Source organism: Lontra canadensis, unplaced genomic scaffold, assembly GCF_010015895.1.
Source record: "Lontra canadensis isolate GAN:19392208 unplaced genomic scaffold, GSC_riverotter_1.0 scaffold195, whole genome shotgun sequence".
Taxonomy (NCBI): Eukaryota; Metazoa; Chordata; class Mammalia; order Carnivora; family Mustelidae; genus Lontra; species Lontra canadensis.
Window position 1 is genome coordinate 1,357,332 of NW_022631189.1, and position 21,303 is coordinate 1,378,634.

The 21,303-nt window shown below is 38.0% G+C and overlaps 1 protein-coding gene across 1 annotated transcript in view; it reads right to left on the bottom strand.

Annotated features, from left to right (window-relative positions):
* Positions 1–275: 275 nt before the first annotated feature.
* Positions 276–21,303, bottom strand: part of CPA6 (carboxypeptidase A6) — an 80,182-nt gene continuing 59,154 nt past the window's right edge. Inside the window, exons 8-10 of the mRNA XM_032847902.1 lie at positions 11,283–11,485; positions 6,457–6,541; positions 276–696 (exon numbers count right to left, since the gene is read on the bottom strand). Of these exons, the coding sequence (XP_032703793.1) occupies positions 509–696; positions 6,457–6,541; positions 11,283–11,485 (476 nt within the window). The 3' untranslated portion in view covers positions 276–508. The remainder of the gene's footprint in view (positions 697–6,456; positions 6,542–11,282; positions 11,486–21,303) is intronic.

Genomic DNA, 21,303 nt, shown 5'->3' on the forward strand with positions numbered 1-21,303 from the left:
TATCTTGGTATATTTTTATAGGTATATGATGCACTAATGCTAGGTTATGAAGATGTGAAGAATCTAAGGTCTTGATAAGTTGTGTATTTATTAAGAAATATAGTTGTCTCTGTTTCAAAAGTTTCCGCCGCAAATGAAAACAAAGTGATTGAACAACATTAAGTAGCCTAAATCTTAATTGAGAAAAGGAGATTTATTGCAGTGAAATCCTTAATTTGTACATTTCTTGAGACAATAGAGCTTGAAAATATCCCCTCTTCCCCTTCCTCAAATATGACTCAAAATGATATAAAACAGAGAATTTCTTTTACAGCAAACTAGGCTATGCTCAGATTCTTTTAACCAATTTTGTATTGCCACAGAAACTTGAATTGCATAAAGTACGTCCTTTTAAAGTCCACAGATATGTTCTAAGAAGTTGCCCTTCTTTTTAAAAACAATTTCCCCCCACTGATAAGTAGCTCTTGCAGAGAACCAGCTGTCTGGTGGTTGACCCGACCTTTGGGTCTCAGGGACATTTCTTTAGGAGGTGCATTGTGATATTCTTCACAGCCAGCATGGTCTCTGTACAGGTTGGTTTGATGAGCACCTCTGGAAGTAAAAATCCAAAATGTCCAGTGTCACGAAGTTCAAAAGCAAATGTGTAGGGTATTCCGTTTTTGTAGGCCCAATCCATTGAGCTACCAGAGCTCACATCTAAAAGTTAAAAAAAAAAAAAAAAAAGAACCTCGCTGAAAAGTCTGCATAATTTTCAAAGTTCATCTGTAGTACTTGCTTACTAGGCTATCTGAAATCCTTCTAATTAAACACTGTCTCAGCAAGAATGGTTTAACAGTAGTTGCTTGGTGTTAGGCTCATGGAACTTAAGAATCCTACCTGCCACCATCTTGGAGGATCTAGACTAGGTAGTAATGCTTTTCCAGTGTGATGACCTCAAAATTTCTCAGCCTCAATTCCAGTAACATTTATCTCCACCCTCACTTCAGTCACCCATAAACAACCTAATCCCCGGCCCAGTTTCTCTGTTTTCACTCTTTGAGAGGGAGCTGGAGAAAGTCTTTGCTGTAAAATCACACTGGTCACTGATGTCCTCTGTTCTCAATGCTGCTCCAGTCTCCTTTTTCTAGAACTTCACTTACCAAACATTTCTCAGGCTCTTGTAGGCCTGTTCCTCACTGAACCATATTCCCCATGCCCATAAAAGGTAATCATCCCCCGTCCTCCTCTACTGACATCACAGCCCTCCAGCTGCCCTCCTCCTAGCTCAGAGGTAGAGCCCTGCATGGTTTTTTGTTTGTTTATTTGTTTCTTTAAGGGTCGTCTTTTGATTCCATTCATCATTGTCTTCCTTGGTACTCAGAGGGTTCCTTTTCTGGGACCTAGTTTCATTAATTAAACTACCTTCTCTTGTATCTGCATTGACCAAAATATTCAAGCACCAATTTCATATGGCACTTCCTTCTCATGCTATATGCCATTCTTTTTTTTCTTTGTCCTTTGCTTTAGAACATAAAGAGAATCCATACATGTTGCCTCTATATCCTCAACCACTTTCAGTCTGGTTCTTGCCTCTGCCTGTTTACAAAAACTTTGTTCTTGAAGGTCACTAGTGACAGCAGGCCTAATTTCCTTTCTTGCTTTGCTTTCCCCCCGCCACAGACCCCACTTTCAACCTCTCAACAACCTTTCATGTAGCTGGTAATTCATTGACAATTCTCTCTTTCTGGCTCCTGTGACCTCACATGCTCCAGCTTTTCAGCACAGGTTGAAAGTACAGGCACTAGAGGCAGACGAAGGGTTTGGGCTGTATCAGATCCCACCACCTATTTTGACTTGTCTGAGCCTCAATCTTCCCTTTAGAAAAAGGGATGGTAATATCTACTGCAGAGTGTCATTGTGGAAATTAAACAAAATAATGTGCTAGGATACATAAGCCCTTATTATTTTGCATCTTTACGCCCCAAAGTGCCTTGCATGTAGTTTTTAGCATAACAGGCTCTTAATAATTATAAATAAAACTTTTATGGAAGAATTTTTATAGGGACAACTGGGGGCTCAGTTGGTTAAGCATCTGCCTTCGGCTCAGGGTCCTGGGATCAAGTCCCATGTCAGCTCCCTGCTAAGCAGGGAGTCTGCTTGTCCCTCTCCCTCTGTGCTCTCTCTCTCTCTCCTTACTCTTGCTCAAGTAAATAAAGAGAATCTTTAAAAAAAGTTTAAAAAGAAGAATCTTTACAAACCTTTTTCTTGAAATTAATATGATCCAGACTGACCTAACTCTGTTATTATTAAAAAATTTTCAGAGTATGTTCATCTGCTCGAATAATATCCTTTTTATCCTATTTTTGCCAGGACAAGTTAGAGATAAATTATGTTAAGATGACAATTAAAACACTCTGCTGTTTCTCAGTCTCCCTTTGGTTTGGTTAAGGACAGAAGGTAGGCTGTGGCTTCATTGTTCCTCTGGGTTAGAGTACACTGGAATTGCAAATAGTAGTCATAGAAGCCAAGTCAGCGTGTGCCAATAGTTACATCATCGTGATGTGACAACCTCATTTCTATGGTAACAGGTTGTTCTTGGTAAATATAATACTATGACTGTGGCTTGATATCAAGCTGAAAAGGCAAACTGTAAGATTGTTTAAAAATTAATGTTTAAACCTAATATATATTACATTGGTAATAATTAATAATATATTTTTAAGAAATACTATATTTCTTTTTTTCAGGATGACACTACTGAAAAACTTTTTTTTTAAAGATTTTATTTATTTATTTGACACAGAGAGAGATATCACAAGTAGGCAGAGAGAGAGGGGGAAGCAGGCTCCCTGCTGAGCAGAGAGCCCGATGTGGGGCTCGATCCCAGGACCCTGAGATCATGACCTGAGCCGAAGGCAGAGGCTTTAACACATTGAGACACCCAGGCGCCCCTGAAAAACTTTTTTTTTTAAAGTATGGTTTTCCTTTTTTTAAGATTTTATTTATTTATTTGACAGAGAGAGAGAGAGAGAGAGAGGGAGCACAAATGGGGTAGGGGCAGAGGGAGAAGGAGAGGAAGAAGGAGTCTTCCCCTGAACAGGGAGCCTGACGTGGGGCTTGATCCCAGGACTCTGGGGTTGTGACCTGAGCTGAAGTCAGACACTTAACTGATTGAGCCACCCAGGTGCCCCCAAAAAACAGTTCTAAAAAGGTCAGCATGAGACCAATGATCATAGACTTTGAAAATAATTCTGATACTTAAGACATTCATTATTAGGATATACTTATTTGATAAGCAATGTTAATTGGCAAACCAAACTTTTCTGTGAAGGCTGAAGAAAACGAGTGGTTAAGAATATAATAATTGGTAGGTTAAAGAAATCAAGGAGAAATTTGGTACTTCACTGAAAGCAAAATTAGATGTCAGTAACTATACATATACATACCACCTATGTGTATGCATACATAGACATTCAGATATATATGATTTCTTGCTAGATTTTCCAACTCATATAGTTGAAAAATTTTAGAGTTTGAGAGGCCATGAGAGATGATATAGTCCAATTCCTCACTGAACAGTTGTGGAAACCAAAGCTCAGGATTAATATCCTCGCCAGGATTATATCCTGATTAGTGCCAAAATTAGGGCTAAAATCCCCTTCTTCTGGTCTTTTGTTCAAGTTCTTTCCATATACCCAGTTGCTCTTTATTTCAATAAAATATTAGCAAATTACATTCAGCAGTACATGAAGGGAATTATTCAGCATGATCCAGTGGGATTTATTCCTGGGCTGCAGGGGTGGTTCAATACTTGCAAGTCAATCAACATGATACACCATATTAATAAAAAAAAGGATAAGAACTATATGATCCCGTCAATAGATGCTGGAAAAGCATTTGACAAAATACAGCATTCTCTCCTGGATCCTTATTGGAAGTCTTAGCCTCAGCAATGAGACAACAAAAAGAAATAAAAGACATCCAAATTGACAAGGAAGAAGTGAAAATTTACTCTATGCAGACAACATGATACTCCATGTAGAAAACCTTAAAGACTCCACTGAAAATTGCTAGAATTCATACATGAATTCAGCAAAGTCACAGGATGTAAAATCAATGTGAAGAAATCTGTGGCATTTCTATATACCAATAACAAAGCAGCAGAAAAGGAAATCAAGAAATTGATCTCATTTGCAACCACACCAAAACCAGTAAGATACCTAAGAATAAGTAAAGAAGTAAAAGGTGTGTACTCTGAAAACTATAGAACGCTTATGAAAGCAGTTAAAGAGGACACAAAAAAGGAATAACATTTTCCATGCTCTTGGACTGGAAGAACAAACATTGTCAAAATATCTATACTATTCAAAGCAATCTACACATTTAATGCAATCCCTATCAAAATATCACCAGCACTTTTCACAGAGCTAGAATGAACCATCTTCAAATTTATATGGAACCACAGAACACCCCAAATAGCCAAAGTAATTCTGAAAAAGAAAAACAAAACTGGAGGCATTACAATTCCAGATTTTGAGCTATATAACAAAGCTGTAGTCATCAAGACCGCATGGTACTATAACAAATGCAGACACATAGATCAATGGAATAGAATAGAGAACCCAGAAATGGACCCACAACTATATGGTCAACTAATCTTTGGATTTTTTGCAGGAAAGAACGTCCAATGGAAAAAAATAGTCTCTTCACAAATGGTGTTGGGAAAACCACACAGCAGCATGCAGAACAATGAAACTGGATCACTTTCTTACACCACACACAAAAACAAATTAAAAATGGATGAAAGACCTAAGTGTGAGACAAGAAACCAACAACATCCTAGAAGAGAACATAGAAACTTCTTTGACCTCAGCTTTAACAATTTTCTTACTAGACATGTCACCACAGGCGAAGAAAACAAAAGCAAAAATGAACTATTGGGACTTCATCAAGATAAGAAGTTTCTGCACAGTGAAGTACACAGTCAACAAAACTAAAAGTCAGCTTACAGAATGGGAGAATATATTTGCAAATTACCTATCTGATGAAGGGTTAGTATCCGAAACCTACAAAGAACTTACCAACTTAACACCCAAAAAACAAATAACCCGGTTAAAAAATGGGCAGAAGATATGAATAGACATTTTTCCAAAGAAGACATCCAGATAGGTTACAGACACATGAAAAGATGCTCACCATCACTCATCATCAGAGAAATACAAATCAGAGCCATGATAAGATACCACTTCACACCTGCTAGAATGGCTAAAATTAACAACACAGGAAACAATACGCATTGGCAAGGATGCAGAGAAAGGGGAGCCCTCTTGCACTGTTGGTGGGAATGCACACTGGTGCAGCAACTCTGGAGAACAGTATGGAGGTTCCTCAAAAAGTTAAAAATAGAAGTGTCCCATGAGCCAGCAGTTATACAACCAAGTATTTACCAAAAAGATACAAAAATACAGACTTGAAGGAATACATGCACCCCGATGTTTATAGCAGCATTATCAACAATAGCCAAACTATGGAGAGAACTCAACTGTCCATCAACTGGTGAATGGATAAAGAAGTGGTACACACACACAAATGGAATATTAGCCATCAAAAAGAATGAAATCTTGATATTTGCAATGTTGTGGATGGAGCTAGAGTGTATTATGCTAAGTGAAATAAGTCAGTCAGTAAAAGACAAATACCACATGATCTCACTCATATGTGGAATTTAAGAAAGAAAACAGATTGAACATATGGGACAGGAGAAAAAGAAAAAAAGGTGAGAGGGAAAGAAGCCATAAGAGGCTTTTAACAGTAGAGAACAAACGGAGATAATGGAGGGAGGTGGGTGGCAGATGGGCTAGATGGGTGACAGATAGGCCCTTGTTGTGTTGAGCACTGGGTGCTGTATATAGAATTCAATGAATCATTGAATTCTACTCCAGAAACCAATATTGTACTGTATGTTAACTACCTAAAATTCAAATAATAAATTTATTTGAAAAAGAAAAAAAAATTTAAATCACCTTTTAAGGGGAAATTCAGCTGAAGCCATTACATAAGAAATACAATTTCATAGCAAAAATGGTGGAGGAAAGGAATAAAAGGAAAGCTCTTTTAGGGCTGAGACATTACTTCATTATATTCTTAAGGCCCATTTCTACCCTTACAGTAGTTACAATTGTTTAAGAAGCCCATTTGGGTACTTTCTACTGTCATAAGATCTCATTTCAACTTTGTAGTCATTACTACATGCTTAGAATAGTGTCTGCTTAGAATTTATTTCAATTGGTACAGTGATTTATGTCAAGCAGTGTAAAACTAATCAAATATAAACTCCCTCCATCTTCCTTGGCTAATTTGGTTGTCAAAAATTTCTCATTAAGGGGGAACACACTTCTGTTGTTTTTTTAAAGGAAGTCATTTTACAGGATCTTGGTTCAAGAGATGATTCTAACACAAAATACACAGGAAACTTACACAAGGTGCTGGAGGCAGGTCCGTATCTATACTGTACCCCATATACTGACCGAAGTGCATTCACAGCTTTATAAGCTGCATATTCCTGTGAGGGAAAAGGGAGAGCTGATATCACTTTACGTCACTGCATTGAAACCCTAAGAAACACTGGCATGTTGTTTGAGCCTTATCATTCTTCAATTTGGAGAGCAAGGTTGGGCACATTAGGTAATAGGTATATTTAATAATAATGGTAATAATATTCGTTGTCACATGCTGCAGTTTATATTTTAGAACACATTATGTCCTTTGATTGATCCTTACACCAAGTCAGTGATCAGTAATATTTCCATTTTACAGACAAGAAAGAAAAGGCTCAGCAAGGTTCAATGGGCAGGCTGGGGTTGCATGACAAGGAGTGGTCGAGGTAAGTGCCCATATCTTCTGATGTTGATTTAGTGTTCTGTCCTCTTCACTTTCATTCAGAGACACTTGTTTCTATGAATTACAAAATGCTTGACAGGGCAGAGCCCATGCCAGTCTTCTTCATAGCTACATATGCATTATTTAGCAATGTGCCTGTGTATAACAGAAGCTTAGTCGATATTTCTTGCATGAATGTTGAATAAGCATAGCTCTGCAAGGGTATCAAGATAATCTTATTGATCCTTAAGTACATACTTCAGTGGCTATGTACAAGATATTTAAAACACACTTGGATCAATTAGAAACCCTTTAGTTCAGGAAGAGTGTCTTCTCTTATGCTATTCATTTATCCCTGCAGGAATAGGAAGAACAATTGTGGAATGCTCCATGACTTCTAGAGTTACATACGCCTCTGACAGAGCTCAGGTACTGCTAAGATGGAGAAATTCTGAGGCGGAACGCTACCTATCAATGCTCCAAATCAGGAAAAATGAACAACACAGTAAAAATACTAAAAGGTGAATGTTCTAACATAAACTAAAGTGATACTGACTACACTTCAAAACATTTTCAAATGGTGTAACAGCATTAGTTTCGATAAGGAGTTAGAGAAGTATTGTATGACCAGTGAGAGGAAAAGAAGTATGGTGAAACCGGTATACAGCTCTCCCGTTCCAATTTGCCTATAAATAATTTATTATACCGGTTTAAGTTCTCTGGGCAACACCGCGCTGTGTGTTGGACCCAGCTTCAGCTTGCTGTCCTCATTCACCTCAGGGATGCATAAGGCAGCATTTGCAGCAAATGCCACTCTTGGAGGATATTAAGGGACCAGCCTCCAGAACCTGGCAGACAATTTATTATTCATCTCACTGAGGATGACATCCTCCTCTCAGGAGCCAACAGAAAAGGAATGTAAACACCATAATAAGATACTTTTACGGAGAATGTTCTGAGATTTTAACATCTTCTCCAATGGTTTCAGCAATATTCCATGGCAAAGGCAGATATTTCTACATTTAGAAGATTACTGTATTCTGCTGGTGAGGATAATTTTGTCCCTCATTATTTCAGATGACTAAACTACCCCCAAAAATCTTTTAAGAAAAAAAATACAACCACTTGGCTTATTTACACAAAATATATGCACAGTTTTAGCGTTTTGAGCTCATGGCACTTCTATCACTCAGGTGCAGGTGGAGGCTAAGATGGTTGGATATGATCAGTCCACAAAAAGTAAAAACTTCATAAAATTCTCTAGGAATTATTTTCCAGGGTGGTGTAGCCGGACACCTATTTGAAAGAGTTTATGCAATTCCTCCTTTCTTTATTGCTTCCTCTTTTCAATTGTTCAAAAGGACCCAGGCCTCACTTAGTGAACCTCAACTAAGTCAGGAATATATTTTTTATTCAAATAGTTCCATATTTAAAGCAAGTTAATGAATGACCTAAAAATGTTAGTGAAACAAAGGCTCCTACACTGATGGAATTTTAACTTTTTTTTTTTTAAGATTTTTTATTTATATATTTCACAGAGGGAGAGACAGCAAGAGAGGAAACACAAGCAGGGGCAGTGGGAGAGGGAGAAGGAGGCTTCTTGCTGAGCAGGGAGCCCGATGCGGGGCTCAATCCCAGGACCTGAGCTGAAGGCAGACACTTAATTACGGAGTCACCCAGGCATCCCTGATGGGATGTTTTTGAACAATTTATTAGAATTGGAAGATTTCTGTTAACATTCAGAGACTACCTAGTTTCTGAGAATTTTAATTGTGGCATTAGTGACTTAGATTATATGTAACCTGGTAACAGTATTTCTCAACAGTGGTATTATTGACAGTCTGGACTGAATAATTTTTTGCTGCAGGAGGCTGTCCTGTACATTGTAGGATGTTTAGCAGCATCCTTGGCCTCTATCCACTAGCTGCCAATAACATCCTCCAGCCTTGTGATAATCAAAATGTCTTCAACATCATTCAGTGTTTCTGGGAGGCAAAGTCATCCTTGATTGTGAATCACTGGTCTACTCTTTATACCATATCCAAGACAAAGACAAAATCTGATCCAAGACAAAATGAAAATAAGCTTCACTCAGGTAATAGTTTTAATATATTGCATATTCCATTTAGTCTGTTGTGAGAATATAAATAGACACTGTGCCCAACTTAGAAAGGGCTGAATATAAACCTAGAAAAGCATTGTGTGATACAGGGTGGTTAAAAATAGGTTAACAGTCAGGTTAAAAACAACAACAGCAGCAGCAGCAACAACAACAACAACAACAATAAGAAGCCTATTTGACTCACACAGTAGTTGATGAGTTGCACTTTTTAAAAAAAATTTTTTTTATTTGACAGTTGGACATCACAAGTATGGGTGATCAGAGTTCTTTGGTAGGTAATCAGCTTACTTTAGGATACAGGTTGAAACGGTGCCTCCTCCTACTTCCCCACCATCTTGTCTCTTCTGGAGATCACAAGTAGGCAGAGAAGCAGGCAGAGAGAGAGGAGGAAGCAGGCTCTTGAGCAGAGAGCCAGATCTGGGGCTTGATCCCTGGGATCATGACCCTGGGATCATGACCTGAGCCGAAGGCAGAGTTTTTAACCCACTGAGCCACCCAGACACCCCACGAATTGCACTCTTAAATAGAACTACCACCTTTATAAAATTTCTCAAGAGAATTTGCTCAGAGTTTTTGCTTGGTTATGCCAAGAACAAAGTTCCTCTTTGGACAGAATAGAAGCCTTCCCTCAGGCCTTCCTCAGACCTCCTCATGTTCTCCATTCCTTCCAGGTCCTAGACATCTGGGTCAGGAATTCCTGCCACTCCAACCAACTGGTGAAGGATTTAGAGTTCAAGGTGTAGGAAGAAAGGGGATGCTTCTCTTTTATCAAAGCTTTTAATTCAAGAAGAATTATACATAGAGAAGAATATACACATTTTCAGTTCATAACTCAATGAATGATCACATATCACACACACTCATGTAACCATCGTCCAGGCCAAAAGATAGAACATCAACAGCAAGTGATCTGAAGGGGCACGTGCACCTGAATGTTTATAGCAGCAATGTCTACAATAGCCAAACTATGGAAAGAACCTAGATGTCCATCAACAGACGAATGGATAAAGAAGATGTGGTATATATATACAATGGAATACTATGCAGCCATCAAAAGAAATGAAATCTTGCCATTTGCAACAACGTGGATGGAACTAGAGGGTATCATGCTTAGCGAAATAAGTCAATCAGAAAAAGACAACTGTCATATGATCTCCCTGATATGAGGGAGAGGAGATGCAACATGGGGGGTTAATGGGGTAGGAGAAGAGTAAATGAAACAAGTTGGGATTGGGAGGGAGACAAACCATAAGTGACTCTTAATCTCACAAAACAAACTGAGGGTTGCTGGGGGGAGTGGGGTTGGGAGAGGGGGGGTGGGGTTATGGACATTGGGTAGGGTATGTGCTATGGTGAGTGTGTGAAGTGTGTAAACCTGGAGATTCACAGACCTGTACCCCTGGGGAAAAAATATATATATGTTTATAAAAAATAAAATAAAAAAAATACAAAACATTAAAAAAAAAAAAAGAACATCAACAGCAAAACCCAAAAGCTTTTCTTCCTATACGTCCTCCTAGTCACTGTTCCCTTCCTCTCCCTCATTTCTAACACTGTATATTAGTTTGACCTGGTTTTGAATTTTACAGTCCTTCAGATGCCAGAGGCTCTGAATCAGACTCACTTTACAAGGCATTTTGCCCTACAGTAGATAGCTTGTTGGGTTTCTGAGATGAGGAAGAAAGAAACTACTTTTTCACTGCCAACTAATCTTATGCCTGAAGGGCTGTTCATTCTTAGCACCGACTTGTCAGATACATGCCCAGAGACTTAGTACCATTAAGCAAATAGTGCTCATAAATTAAATCTTACTTTTAATTAATGAGAGTCAGACCATAATTTATGAACAATTATTTACTCAATAAAATTAATTATAGTCCTGCATATTTGACCGAAGCTGTAATACTAATCATATCCATCCTGACAACTTTCTGTGTAACCCGTGCTAAGAATGTAAATTGGTTTGAATTGACTGCATTTGAGAAGCAGCATAGCACAGCGGTTCAAAGTGACAAGGCCAGAGCTAGACTGGGGGCTGAAGCCTGGCCAGGGCACTTAGTACCTGTGCATTCTGTGTCTAATTACTTTATTTCCCTAGGTTTCAGTTTCCTCATCTGTAAAATGGGGACAATAATAGTTACTTATCTCATATGCTTATGGAAAATAAATGAGTTGATACGTAAAAGATGCTTATTAGAATAAACACAATATGTGTTTGCTATTACCATTACTACTCAGACCCCTTTTAGCTTTAGAAAAGAAGCGTAAAGCATGACATGCATGTACAAGTGCAAATACTTACCACACAGCTAAAGTTGGGGATTGTTGCGTATTTGTAAGAATAGGGATACAGCAACATCTGAGCATATGCATGAAAGGAGAGGTAAGCTCTAATGTGCTTCCTGTGTTTTCGGAGGAAAGTGGCTACAGCTTTCACTTCTGGCTCAGATTCTGGGAAAGGTCCACAGTATGTATCATCACAAGGGTGCATAGAAGCTCCTTCATCTGCAATATAGAAGAGAAAATGGGGTGATGGAATGGATAGGCAAGAAGCAAGAAACATGGATCAGCTTTCTTAAACTGATTTTTCTTTAGTTTCTATAAGCATACGGTATTGTTAAGCAGTTCATCTCACTTCTCATTTACAGAAACCAATACTGAAAAATCCAAGGTGGTTCAAACCACCACGCACAATAGGAGGGTGCCCTGAATAGGAACTAGGCACTGATTGTTTAAATGAGCCTGCATAAACCACTTGGAAAAGGATGGCTTTATCAGTGGGAGACCTAATTCTATATGATCTCCCAGATCGGGTAAGGCTCCTATACCCCATGATGCCTCCATTTTTCCTCCATAACATTTAACACACTTGTAATTAGTGCCCAATATTTACCTGCTTAACACTCAACCAATATTTACACTGTTCTAGGCACCTGGTATACAAAGCAAGACAACACAGAAAAAACTCCCTGCTCTAGTATAAATATTCAGTCTGGATTCTTTGTTAAACTCTAATGTTCTGTGAAAGCAGGGACTGTGCCTTTCTTGCTGGGCACCTGGCAACTAGAACAATAGTATGCCAAGTGTTCAACAAATATCTGTTAAAAAGTGAATGTCAGCTCAAAAGAAAAGGCTAGACATCTGCACAGGTGTCTGGTAAGATAAAAATACTGATACATCAAGACCATGAAGGCAAGGCAGAAACAATTCCACAAAAGATGCTAAAATAATTTTGGTTTTTAGATAAGCAATATCCAAACTGGTTTTGTAAAACCCAAGAGGCTTCTCTAGTTATCTTGGGGGTCAGTAAGAATTCAGTTAAGAAATCCTCACAACTAAATTGTAATAATTTTTGAATTAAAAACTTTATAACCTATAGGGTCTATGAAGGGGAGGAAGGAAAATAACATTCACTGTAGCAATCACAAAGTATTAAGGTTCCAAGACATTTTTCCATCAATAAATAATTACATTTTCTACAGTTATTTGCCACTGGCCATTATTAGCCCTCCCAACAGCCCTAGAAAACTGTCTCTTTCCATAAGCAAATGGAAAATGTTTGGTGATTCTGTGACATAGTCCAATTCCACTAATATGAAAAGATAACCAAGTCAAATCAGGCTAAAGCTTGAGGACATTAAATCTAGTTTGTGTTATAGGTGAATTAAAATGTGGAATTTACAGCAATTGTGGTTTTGCTCCTTTGAGTCTAATTCTGGGCATGACTTAGAAGTAAGTGGGATATGGATGGAACTCAGATAGCTGATACTCTGAAAGGAATAGGACAAATAAAGAGACATTTGAAGATCACAGATGTAAAGCACCAGAAAGGAGAGATCACAGACTGAACAACTAATTCCAGGGGGAGCAGAACTAATGAGCCAAAGAAAAAAGGATTTACAATAATCCTGATAAACATTCTCAAGGGCATACAGCAGGGCACTGAAAACATTAAACAGGGACAAGAAGTTATAAAAAAAAGTACCAGTCAGATATAATAGAAATGAAAAACTTAATTCATGGGTTGAAAGAATACAGTTGATGAGTGAATTAATGAGATAGAATATGTTTTGAAACATTCCCAGAAGGCATCAAGAAGAGACAAAGAACTGGAAAAATGAAAAAAAAAAAAAGCAGTGTGACAGAGTGTCAACATCTGATTAACATAAAGAAATAAAAGTTAAATATTTGAAGAACTGCTAATTGAAAATTTTCCACAATTAAGGAAAGATTGAATGGACTTATTGTGTACAAAACAAGAGAGATAAAGGGGAAATCTGTCAATGCTTTGACACTGTAGGGTGAAATTTAAGAAAAGGAAACAATTCCAGAGAGAAAGCAGCAGGTCATCTATAAGGAACAAGGATTAGATTCAAACCTTTTTTTTTTTTTAAAGATTTTATTTATTTATTTGACAGAGATCACAAGTAGGCAGAGAGGCAGGCAGAGAGAAAGGGGGAAGCAGGCTCCCTGCTGAGCAGAGAGCCCCATGCGGGGCTTGATCCCAGGGTCCTGACCTGAGCCGAAAGCAGGGGCTTCAACCCACTGAGCCACTCAGGTGCCCCTAGATTCACACCTTTTTATTAACAACACTAGAGTAGTATTTCCAAAGTATATTTATATACATATATGTGTACTTATTTACTATTCTTACATTTTATTTATAGGTTTAAAAATTAATTAAATTATATTGTAAATATAATATAAATTATATTAGTGTACAGCATAGTGAATCAATAATTATATACATTATGAAATGTTCACCATGATAAGTATAGTTACCATTGATCACCATACAAAATTATTACAATATTACCTACTGTACTTGCTATGCTGTAAATTATACCTTGGTGAATTATTTATTTCATAACTGGAAGTTTATATCTTTTAATTTTCTTCACCTATTTTGCCCATCCTCCACCAACACTTTCTATCTACAGTAAACGTAGGGGTGCATATATCTTTTTGAATTAGCATTTCTATTTTCTTTGGGTAAATATCTGGAAGTGGAAATACTGGGTCATATGGTATTTCTACTTTTAGTTTTGGGGGAACCTCCATACTCTTCTTCCATAGTGTCTATTACCTTAATTGTTCCAGGTGCATTTGAAAAGAATGCATATTCTGCTGTTTTTGGATGGAATGTTCTGTATCTATTTGTTAAATCCACATGGACTAATGTGTAACTCAAAGTGACTGTTTCTTATTTATTTTCTTTCAGGATGATCTACTGATTGATATAACTGGGGTGTTAAACTCCCCTAGTTTTAATGCTATTTTGTCAATTTCTCCCTTTATGTCTCTTAACATTTGCTTTGTATATAATCAGGCTGCTTGTATATTGGGCGTATAGATATTTATAAGTGTTATATCATCTTGTTGGAGCGATCCCTTGATCGTTATGTAATGTCCTTCTTTGTCTTTTGTTATAGCCTTTGTGTTATTTTGTCAATTTTGTCTGATGTAAGTACTGCTACCCCAGATTTTTTTTCTGGTTTTCTTTTGCATGGTATCTTTTTCTACCTTCTAACTTTAAGTCTGCATGTTCTTGAGGTTTGAAGTGAATCTCTTATAGACAGCATATAGATGGGTCTTCTTTTTTTTAATTTTTAATCCATTCAGTTACCTTATGTCCTTTGATTAGAGCATTTAGACCATTTATACTTAAAGTAATTATTGATAGACATATATTTATTACCATTTTGTTAATTATTTTATTGTTTTTGTAGTTCTCTGTTTCTTTCGTCTTCTCTTCTACTCTTCCCTTGGGATTAGTCACTTCCTTAGTCTTATGCTTGGATTTTTTTCTCCTTTTTGTGTATCTATTACAGGTTTTTGGTTTTATGGTCACCATGAGGATCATATATAACATCCCAAGTATATAACAGTCTATATTAAGTTGGTGGTTTTGAGTTCGAACGCATTCTAAAAGCACTACATTTTTACTCCTTCCTCTCTCTGTTTTATGTATATGACATCATATTTTATATCTTCTATTTCTTGAATCCCTTAACTAATTTATTAGATATAATTGACTTTACTACTTTTGTCTTTTAACCTGCATATGGCTTTATAAGTGATTGATTTTCTACCTATACTATATATTGTTTTTACTAGTAAATTTTATCTTCTAATAATTTTCCTACATCTAGTCATAGTCTTTTCTGCTGTAAGTCCTTTCACATTTCTTATAAGGCCAGCTTAATGCTGATGAACTCCTTTAACTTTCATCTGGGAAACTATTGCTTCTTTAGTTCTGAATGATAACCTTATTAGGTAGAGTATTCCTGGTTGTAGGTTTCTTTCCTTTGAGCTCTCTGAATATAACCTGCTACTTTCTTCTGACCTGCAAAGTTTCTGTCGAAAAATCAGCTGATAGTCTTATAGGGTTTTCCTTGTATATAAGTAGTAGGTTTTCTATTTTGGTCTTAAGATTCTAATTTTAATTTTTGACATTTTAGTTATGTGTCTTGGGGTTAACCTGTTTGGGCCTTGTTTGGGGTTCTCTGTGTTTCCTGGACCTGGGTGTCTCTTTCCTTCCCCAGGTTAGGGAAGTTTTCAGATACTGTTTCTTTAAATGAGTTTTCGGCCCCCTTTTCTCTCTCTTATCCTTTTGGGATTTCTATAATGCAAATGTAGCAATACTGGATGTTGTCCTACAGGTCCTTCAACCTATCCTCATTTAAAAAAATTCTTACTTTTTGCTGTTCAGCTTGAGTGCTTTCCATTACCCCATCTTCCAGATTGCTGATACATTCTTTTGTTTCCTCTTATCTGCTGTTGATTCTCTCTAGCATATTTTTCAGTTCAGTTATTGTATTCCTCAACTCTGGTTTTTATATTTTCTATCTTTTTATTGAAGTTCTCACTGAGTTCATCCACTCTTAAGCCTGGGGAACATCTTTATGATCATTATTTTGATCTCCTAATCAGGTAAATTGTTTATCTCCATTTCACTTGGTTCATTCTCTGAAGTTTTGTATTGTTCTTTCATCTGGAGCATGTTCCACTGTTTCACTTTATTTGACATTCTGTGGTTGTTTGTATGAATTAGGCCAAACAGGCACCTCTCCCAGCCTTGAAGGTGTAGACTTGTGTGGGAACATCACCTGTGTCACCTGTGTGTGCCTGGTGTTTTAGGAAGGACAGCCGAAGCAGGCTTGTTTTGGGATGTCCTGGGTGCTCCACATATATGGGTTTCTACATTGGTTGCCATGTGGGGGTGGTGGGGCCCAGAGTACTCTGGATCAGGGCTGCCCCAGGGGGATGGCTATACCTGGGGTGGGCACAGGCCAGAATAGCTTTGGTGGAATGGTTGGAACTGGGATGGGTGTGACTATGGGAGAACTTTGTGGGGGATGGCTGGAGGTGGTGTGGACTAGGGCTTGATACAGTGGCAGGCTAGCTAGGGAACCAAGATCTTGCACCAATTTGTACCATCTAGGTGGAGAGGAAATGTAAACAGTGGCACTAGCCAGCACCTCTGACGTCAGAAAGGATTTAAGCAGTTCCATTATGGTTTGGCTGATGTCCTAGGGTTAGAAAATGGGTTTCCTTCACTTATGTCTTGTTGCCCTTTAAACTGTTTTTTTTTTTTTTTTTTTTTTTTTTTTTTGCTGTTCCAGTTGGGTGAATCCACAGGTGGGGCCTGTCAGTGATATCCCTCTCTGCTGTCCACAGCACTGGGGCTAGGGTTCTTGCCATTACCATGTCTCTGTCTCTCCATTGTGGGGCAAATACTCTTTAGTCAGCCCTCAGTTTTTCTTCAGGTAAATTACTCCTTATGCAGGCAAAAATTCTGTTGATTGTATCTGTTAAGTCTCTCTCTGACCACTTCCACTGACAAAGTTCAGACTCTTGTAATTATTCCCCTAAATTATGAGAACAGTTCCTTGCCTTCAGTCTGGCCTACCTTGAATTCAGCCTTCTCAATGTCCTTATAACATAAATAAGACTGATCTTATATATTCTAAAAACAGAAATCTGATTTGCTGCTTAAAATCCTTCAGTGGTGCCTTCTGGATAAACTTCCAAAATCTTACTTAAAGGTAAAGAGGTAGTGTGATCAAAAGGTTTGAGTTTGGTAGAGGTAGATACTATAGTTTATCTTGTGTATTCTTCTGGTCTTAAAAAGTTGGTGATTTTTGCCCTATTGCTGTACAGATAGGCCTGTGGTTGATATTTTGTCACTGACTAGATAATTTCATGTACTTTTCATGGCTTTGTATTGGTTTGAAAGTTACACAGTTCTCTCCTTCCTTGGAATTCAGAGAGTCATGCTCCCTTCCTTACCAAATGCTTATGGACTAAGTTCCTTCCTGATTTGTTTCCGGTTGACCAACTTAAAATTTTTACCTTCTGTCAGTCTGCCTTAAACCTTCTAGCTTTATTCCTACTAAAATATTGGTCATTTTCTCAAGGTTTTATACTCCCTTGCCTTTATGACTATACATGTTGTTCTCTTCTTTTGAAGCTTCTTTTTTCTTCACAGTCTGATTTTATTTGTCCTTCAGAGCTTAACACAGTTACCACCTCCTCTTGGCATCTTCTCCAATGTCCCTGAACTGGGTTAGGTGCCCATAACACCCTTCTTTATCTGCATTTGTCATCAAACTTAATATTGTGTGTTAAAATTTATGCTTACCCATTTCCCTACTGAACTGGCCCTGCACAATGTTTGGCCAATAGTGGGTACAGAAAAAATAAACTATTTTATTTAATAATTATCATATAGGAGCTAAACTGTATAATAGTAAGAAGGGCTATACCTCGATTTAATGCTGTTTGCCTGAGAAGCACATTAGACACTGAAATATTCTATAGCACTTTATGGTTTATTTTATGGATTGGCATTCTGCCAATGTTATTTACTACAGACTAAGTATTGATTCAGCAGCAAAATGGAATATCACATTCAAAATTCTTTATGCCAGTGTTTCTGTGTGAATTTTTGCCTTGCTCATCTCTTATACCGACACTATCTTTAAAAAATAAAACCAGAATCCTGAATAGCGAGGCCTTTAAGATAGAAATAAATTAAGTCAGGTGGAAAGAAAACCACTAAAACAATCTAACTTTATTTACAGCCTTTGGGGGGCACTATCCAGGCTTTACTAAAATGCAAAGAAACAGCTCACAAATATTAGTGAACCAGAAGTCTCTTTGGGATTTTAAGTAGCTGTGCTGGATACACAATTTGAAAAGTGCTGTCCAGATCTAGATTCAATTACACAGATTCTGATCAAAAGTATCTGATGTACAAAAAAGATCAAGAGAGCAGAAAGCTAAAGTACCAGGACACAGCATTTCAAAGAAATAAGTAAAAAACACCAAAAATGATTTAATAACCAGGAAACCATGGAAAACATTTCTAGGGGGAAGGAACAAGAAGCATCAAACCCATCACTCTTTAGTTTTTAGAAGCATGAGAATCCAAAGGTTATTAGTTTTCCCTTAGTTTACAGGAGCCAATATATTTTTTCTGAAGCTGAGACAAAGTTCTCTTTCCCCATCTTCCCATGCAGAACAACTGCAGAATATATATAACAGATTTCTGCAGTGCAGAATGAAGAGATTCTTGTCTTGTCCAGTAAAACAACACACAGCTCTGTTCTGAACACTTCAGCAATTTAACCATACATACCATACATCACCTCTTTAGTTGTTGAGTATTAAGATGCAAAACTCTACAAGAACTTCATAAATCTTGAGAGGAGACAAGATGTGCACATATAAAGAAATTATAGGACAAGACAATGTAGGATATAATACCATCATAAAGTGTGCAGTGCAGACTGTGCACAGGAACACAGAGGAAGGAGGGAGAGCAGGATTAGAAGCCCTGGGGAAACTCTAAAGGCAGAGACTCAGCAGGACTCGAGATGGATGGAACTCAAAAAAATACAATTTTACTTAAAAAAACAAAGGACAAAAACAAAAAAGGCTTTGTTGCTTCCATGAACCTTAGTCCTTCTGGATGGTAAAATGAGGTGGAAGATAGTCTTTAGAGAGGGAATGGAGAAGGAGGTGAAAATCACAAGACAGGGCTCCAGTTAAAGCTATACTACCAATGAGCTCAGGGGCAGGCATGTCACTGCTCTGGCAGCATTTGTCCTGGGTGGTTATTAAGGACCTTACTCCATGGTTCTCATGGTATGTGTGACAATATGTTGCTCTCAGTTGTGGTGGTTGTCTCACAGTGGCTAGTTACAAGCTACAAAATTAATGAACTAAAAATACTCTTGTAATGGGGCAGAGAGTGGTAAATTAGAGTGGGTTGCAGTGTTTGGAATCAACCACTGTAGTATGCTGTCACCACCAGCCGGGTGTGTGGTACTGGGGAAAAAGAGGCTGAGAACTGTTGGATTAAGAAGCTTGCTAAGACTCTTCACAGCAGTGCTAGTTTATGGTTCTAGCCCAGATGAAAACAGATCCTAATGTAATTACATAATTACTTTTCTTGAATGTCATTAGATTCTGTTCTAAGGATGTGAGAATAAAATTTAGTACTAAAAGTTGTGTTACTCAGTTTCTTTCTTCTTAGAGGCAGTCTCCAAGAATGGGTTGCAATTTAAAACTTTAGTTTGCAAGGAAATTGTTTCACTCTCAGAATAAATTTTTTCTTTGATAAAAATGTCCCTCCCTGTCTAAAGGTCCTCCAACTCCCTTCCAAATCTGCTTCCCCTCTTGTATTACAAATCATGGTGTATGGTATGTGAATGCCCAATTCAGAAATCATTTACTGTGCCCAACAGTCTGCAAACAGCTGTTGATCTCACTGTGTTAATTTCTCACCAGTGCATTCAACCCAATTACCATTGTCTTGTCAAAACTGTCCTGGATTATTGGAGGGGTTTGCTGACTTCAGGCTCTTCTTTCATCTACATCCTCAGAAGTCCTGAATTAATTTTACTTAAATAAACATCTTACCATGTAATTCTCATGCTTGAAACTTTCCAGTGGCTCACCACAGCCTTCAGGATAAGGGGGCTGGATTAGGGGCCTTCCCTCTAAACACCTTGCGGTAGGCTGCATAATGGCCCCCAAAGACTGCCAGGTCCTTGTCCATGGAATCTATGAATGTTCCCTTATATGGAAAAGGGCCTCTGTGGGTGTGATCAAGATCCTGAAATGGGGAGAGTATCCTGAATTATCCAGGTAGACCTTAAATGCAATCATAAACATTATATGAGAAGGAAATCTGGTTACAGACAGAAGAGAAGGCTCTGTGAGGGAAACAAAGAGAAGCTGAGTCAGAGAGGGAATCCTCTGAGCCACTGGCTTTGAAGGTGGAGGAAGAGGTCACAAGATTAGGGAAATAGGTGGCTTCTAGAACTACAAGGCAAGGAAATGGATTCTCCCCTCAGGCCTGCTGATGGAGTGTGGTCTTGTCACATCTTTAGCCTGGTGAAGTCCATTTTGGATGTCTGGCCTCCAGAACTGTAAGAAAATAAATCTGTGTTGTTTTAAGCCACCAAGTTTTGGTAACTGGTAAAGTGGCAACCAGATATGTGGAGAACAAGGCACTTGACTGCAACATTGCCACTCTGACCCCAGCTAGAATTTCTCTTTTCCTCTCTCCTATGTTAATGTGACACTCAGGCCCTAAATCACAGCCGGTTGTTGACATGTGGTCTCCCTCACTGGATGCTAGCTCCCACGAAACAAGAACCGAATATTTGCCCGGCATTGTGCTTTGCTCATAGCAGGGATTCAATAAATGTTCATTGAGTGAATCAACCTGCCCTATAGCAAGGTCCTTCTCAGTCTAGCACATCAAAATTCCATTTGTGCTTTACATTTTAAGGTCAGTTTTATTGTAACTTAAGGTTATAATAAAAGCTAAGAGATTGCACAAGAGCCTGACCAACAATGTCGTTCTCTGATTTTCTTAAAATACATGCAAATATGCACCTGAGCATAAGAATTACACCCGAGAATGCAAACAAATGAAAAGGGAATCCATAGGTTTGTATCATATTACTGCTTTGTCTTTGATTGTTGCCAAGGTAACTTCCCAATCTGGGGAGGCAAGAGAGATGAATGAGTGCCATTTTCTTACTATGGAACTTACTGGAAGGCTACTCTGGAATCTCTCTTTCAGAATTACACAGGCTAGAGAGGTATGCCACGACCTCATTCCACATAAGTGCCAGTATAAGGAAACAGATACTGGGTTCTAACGAAATGTCATACTAAAATATTTTTGTTGATGTACACTTTTTATCTCTCTACATAACAAAACAATTTCTGTAAAATGCTTGCACCACTGTAAGACTTGAGGTTTTCTCTCAATTTCACAATCAACTCCTCTAAGAGAGTAT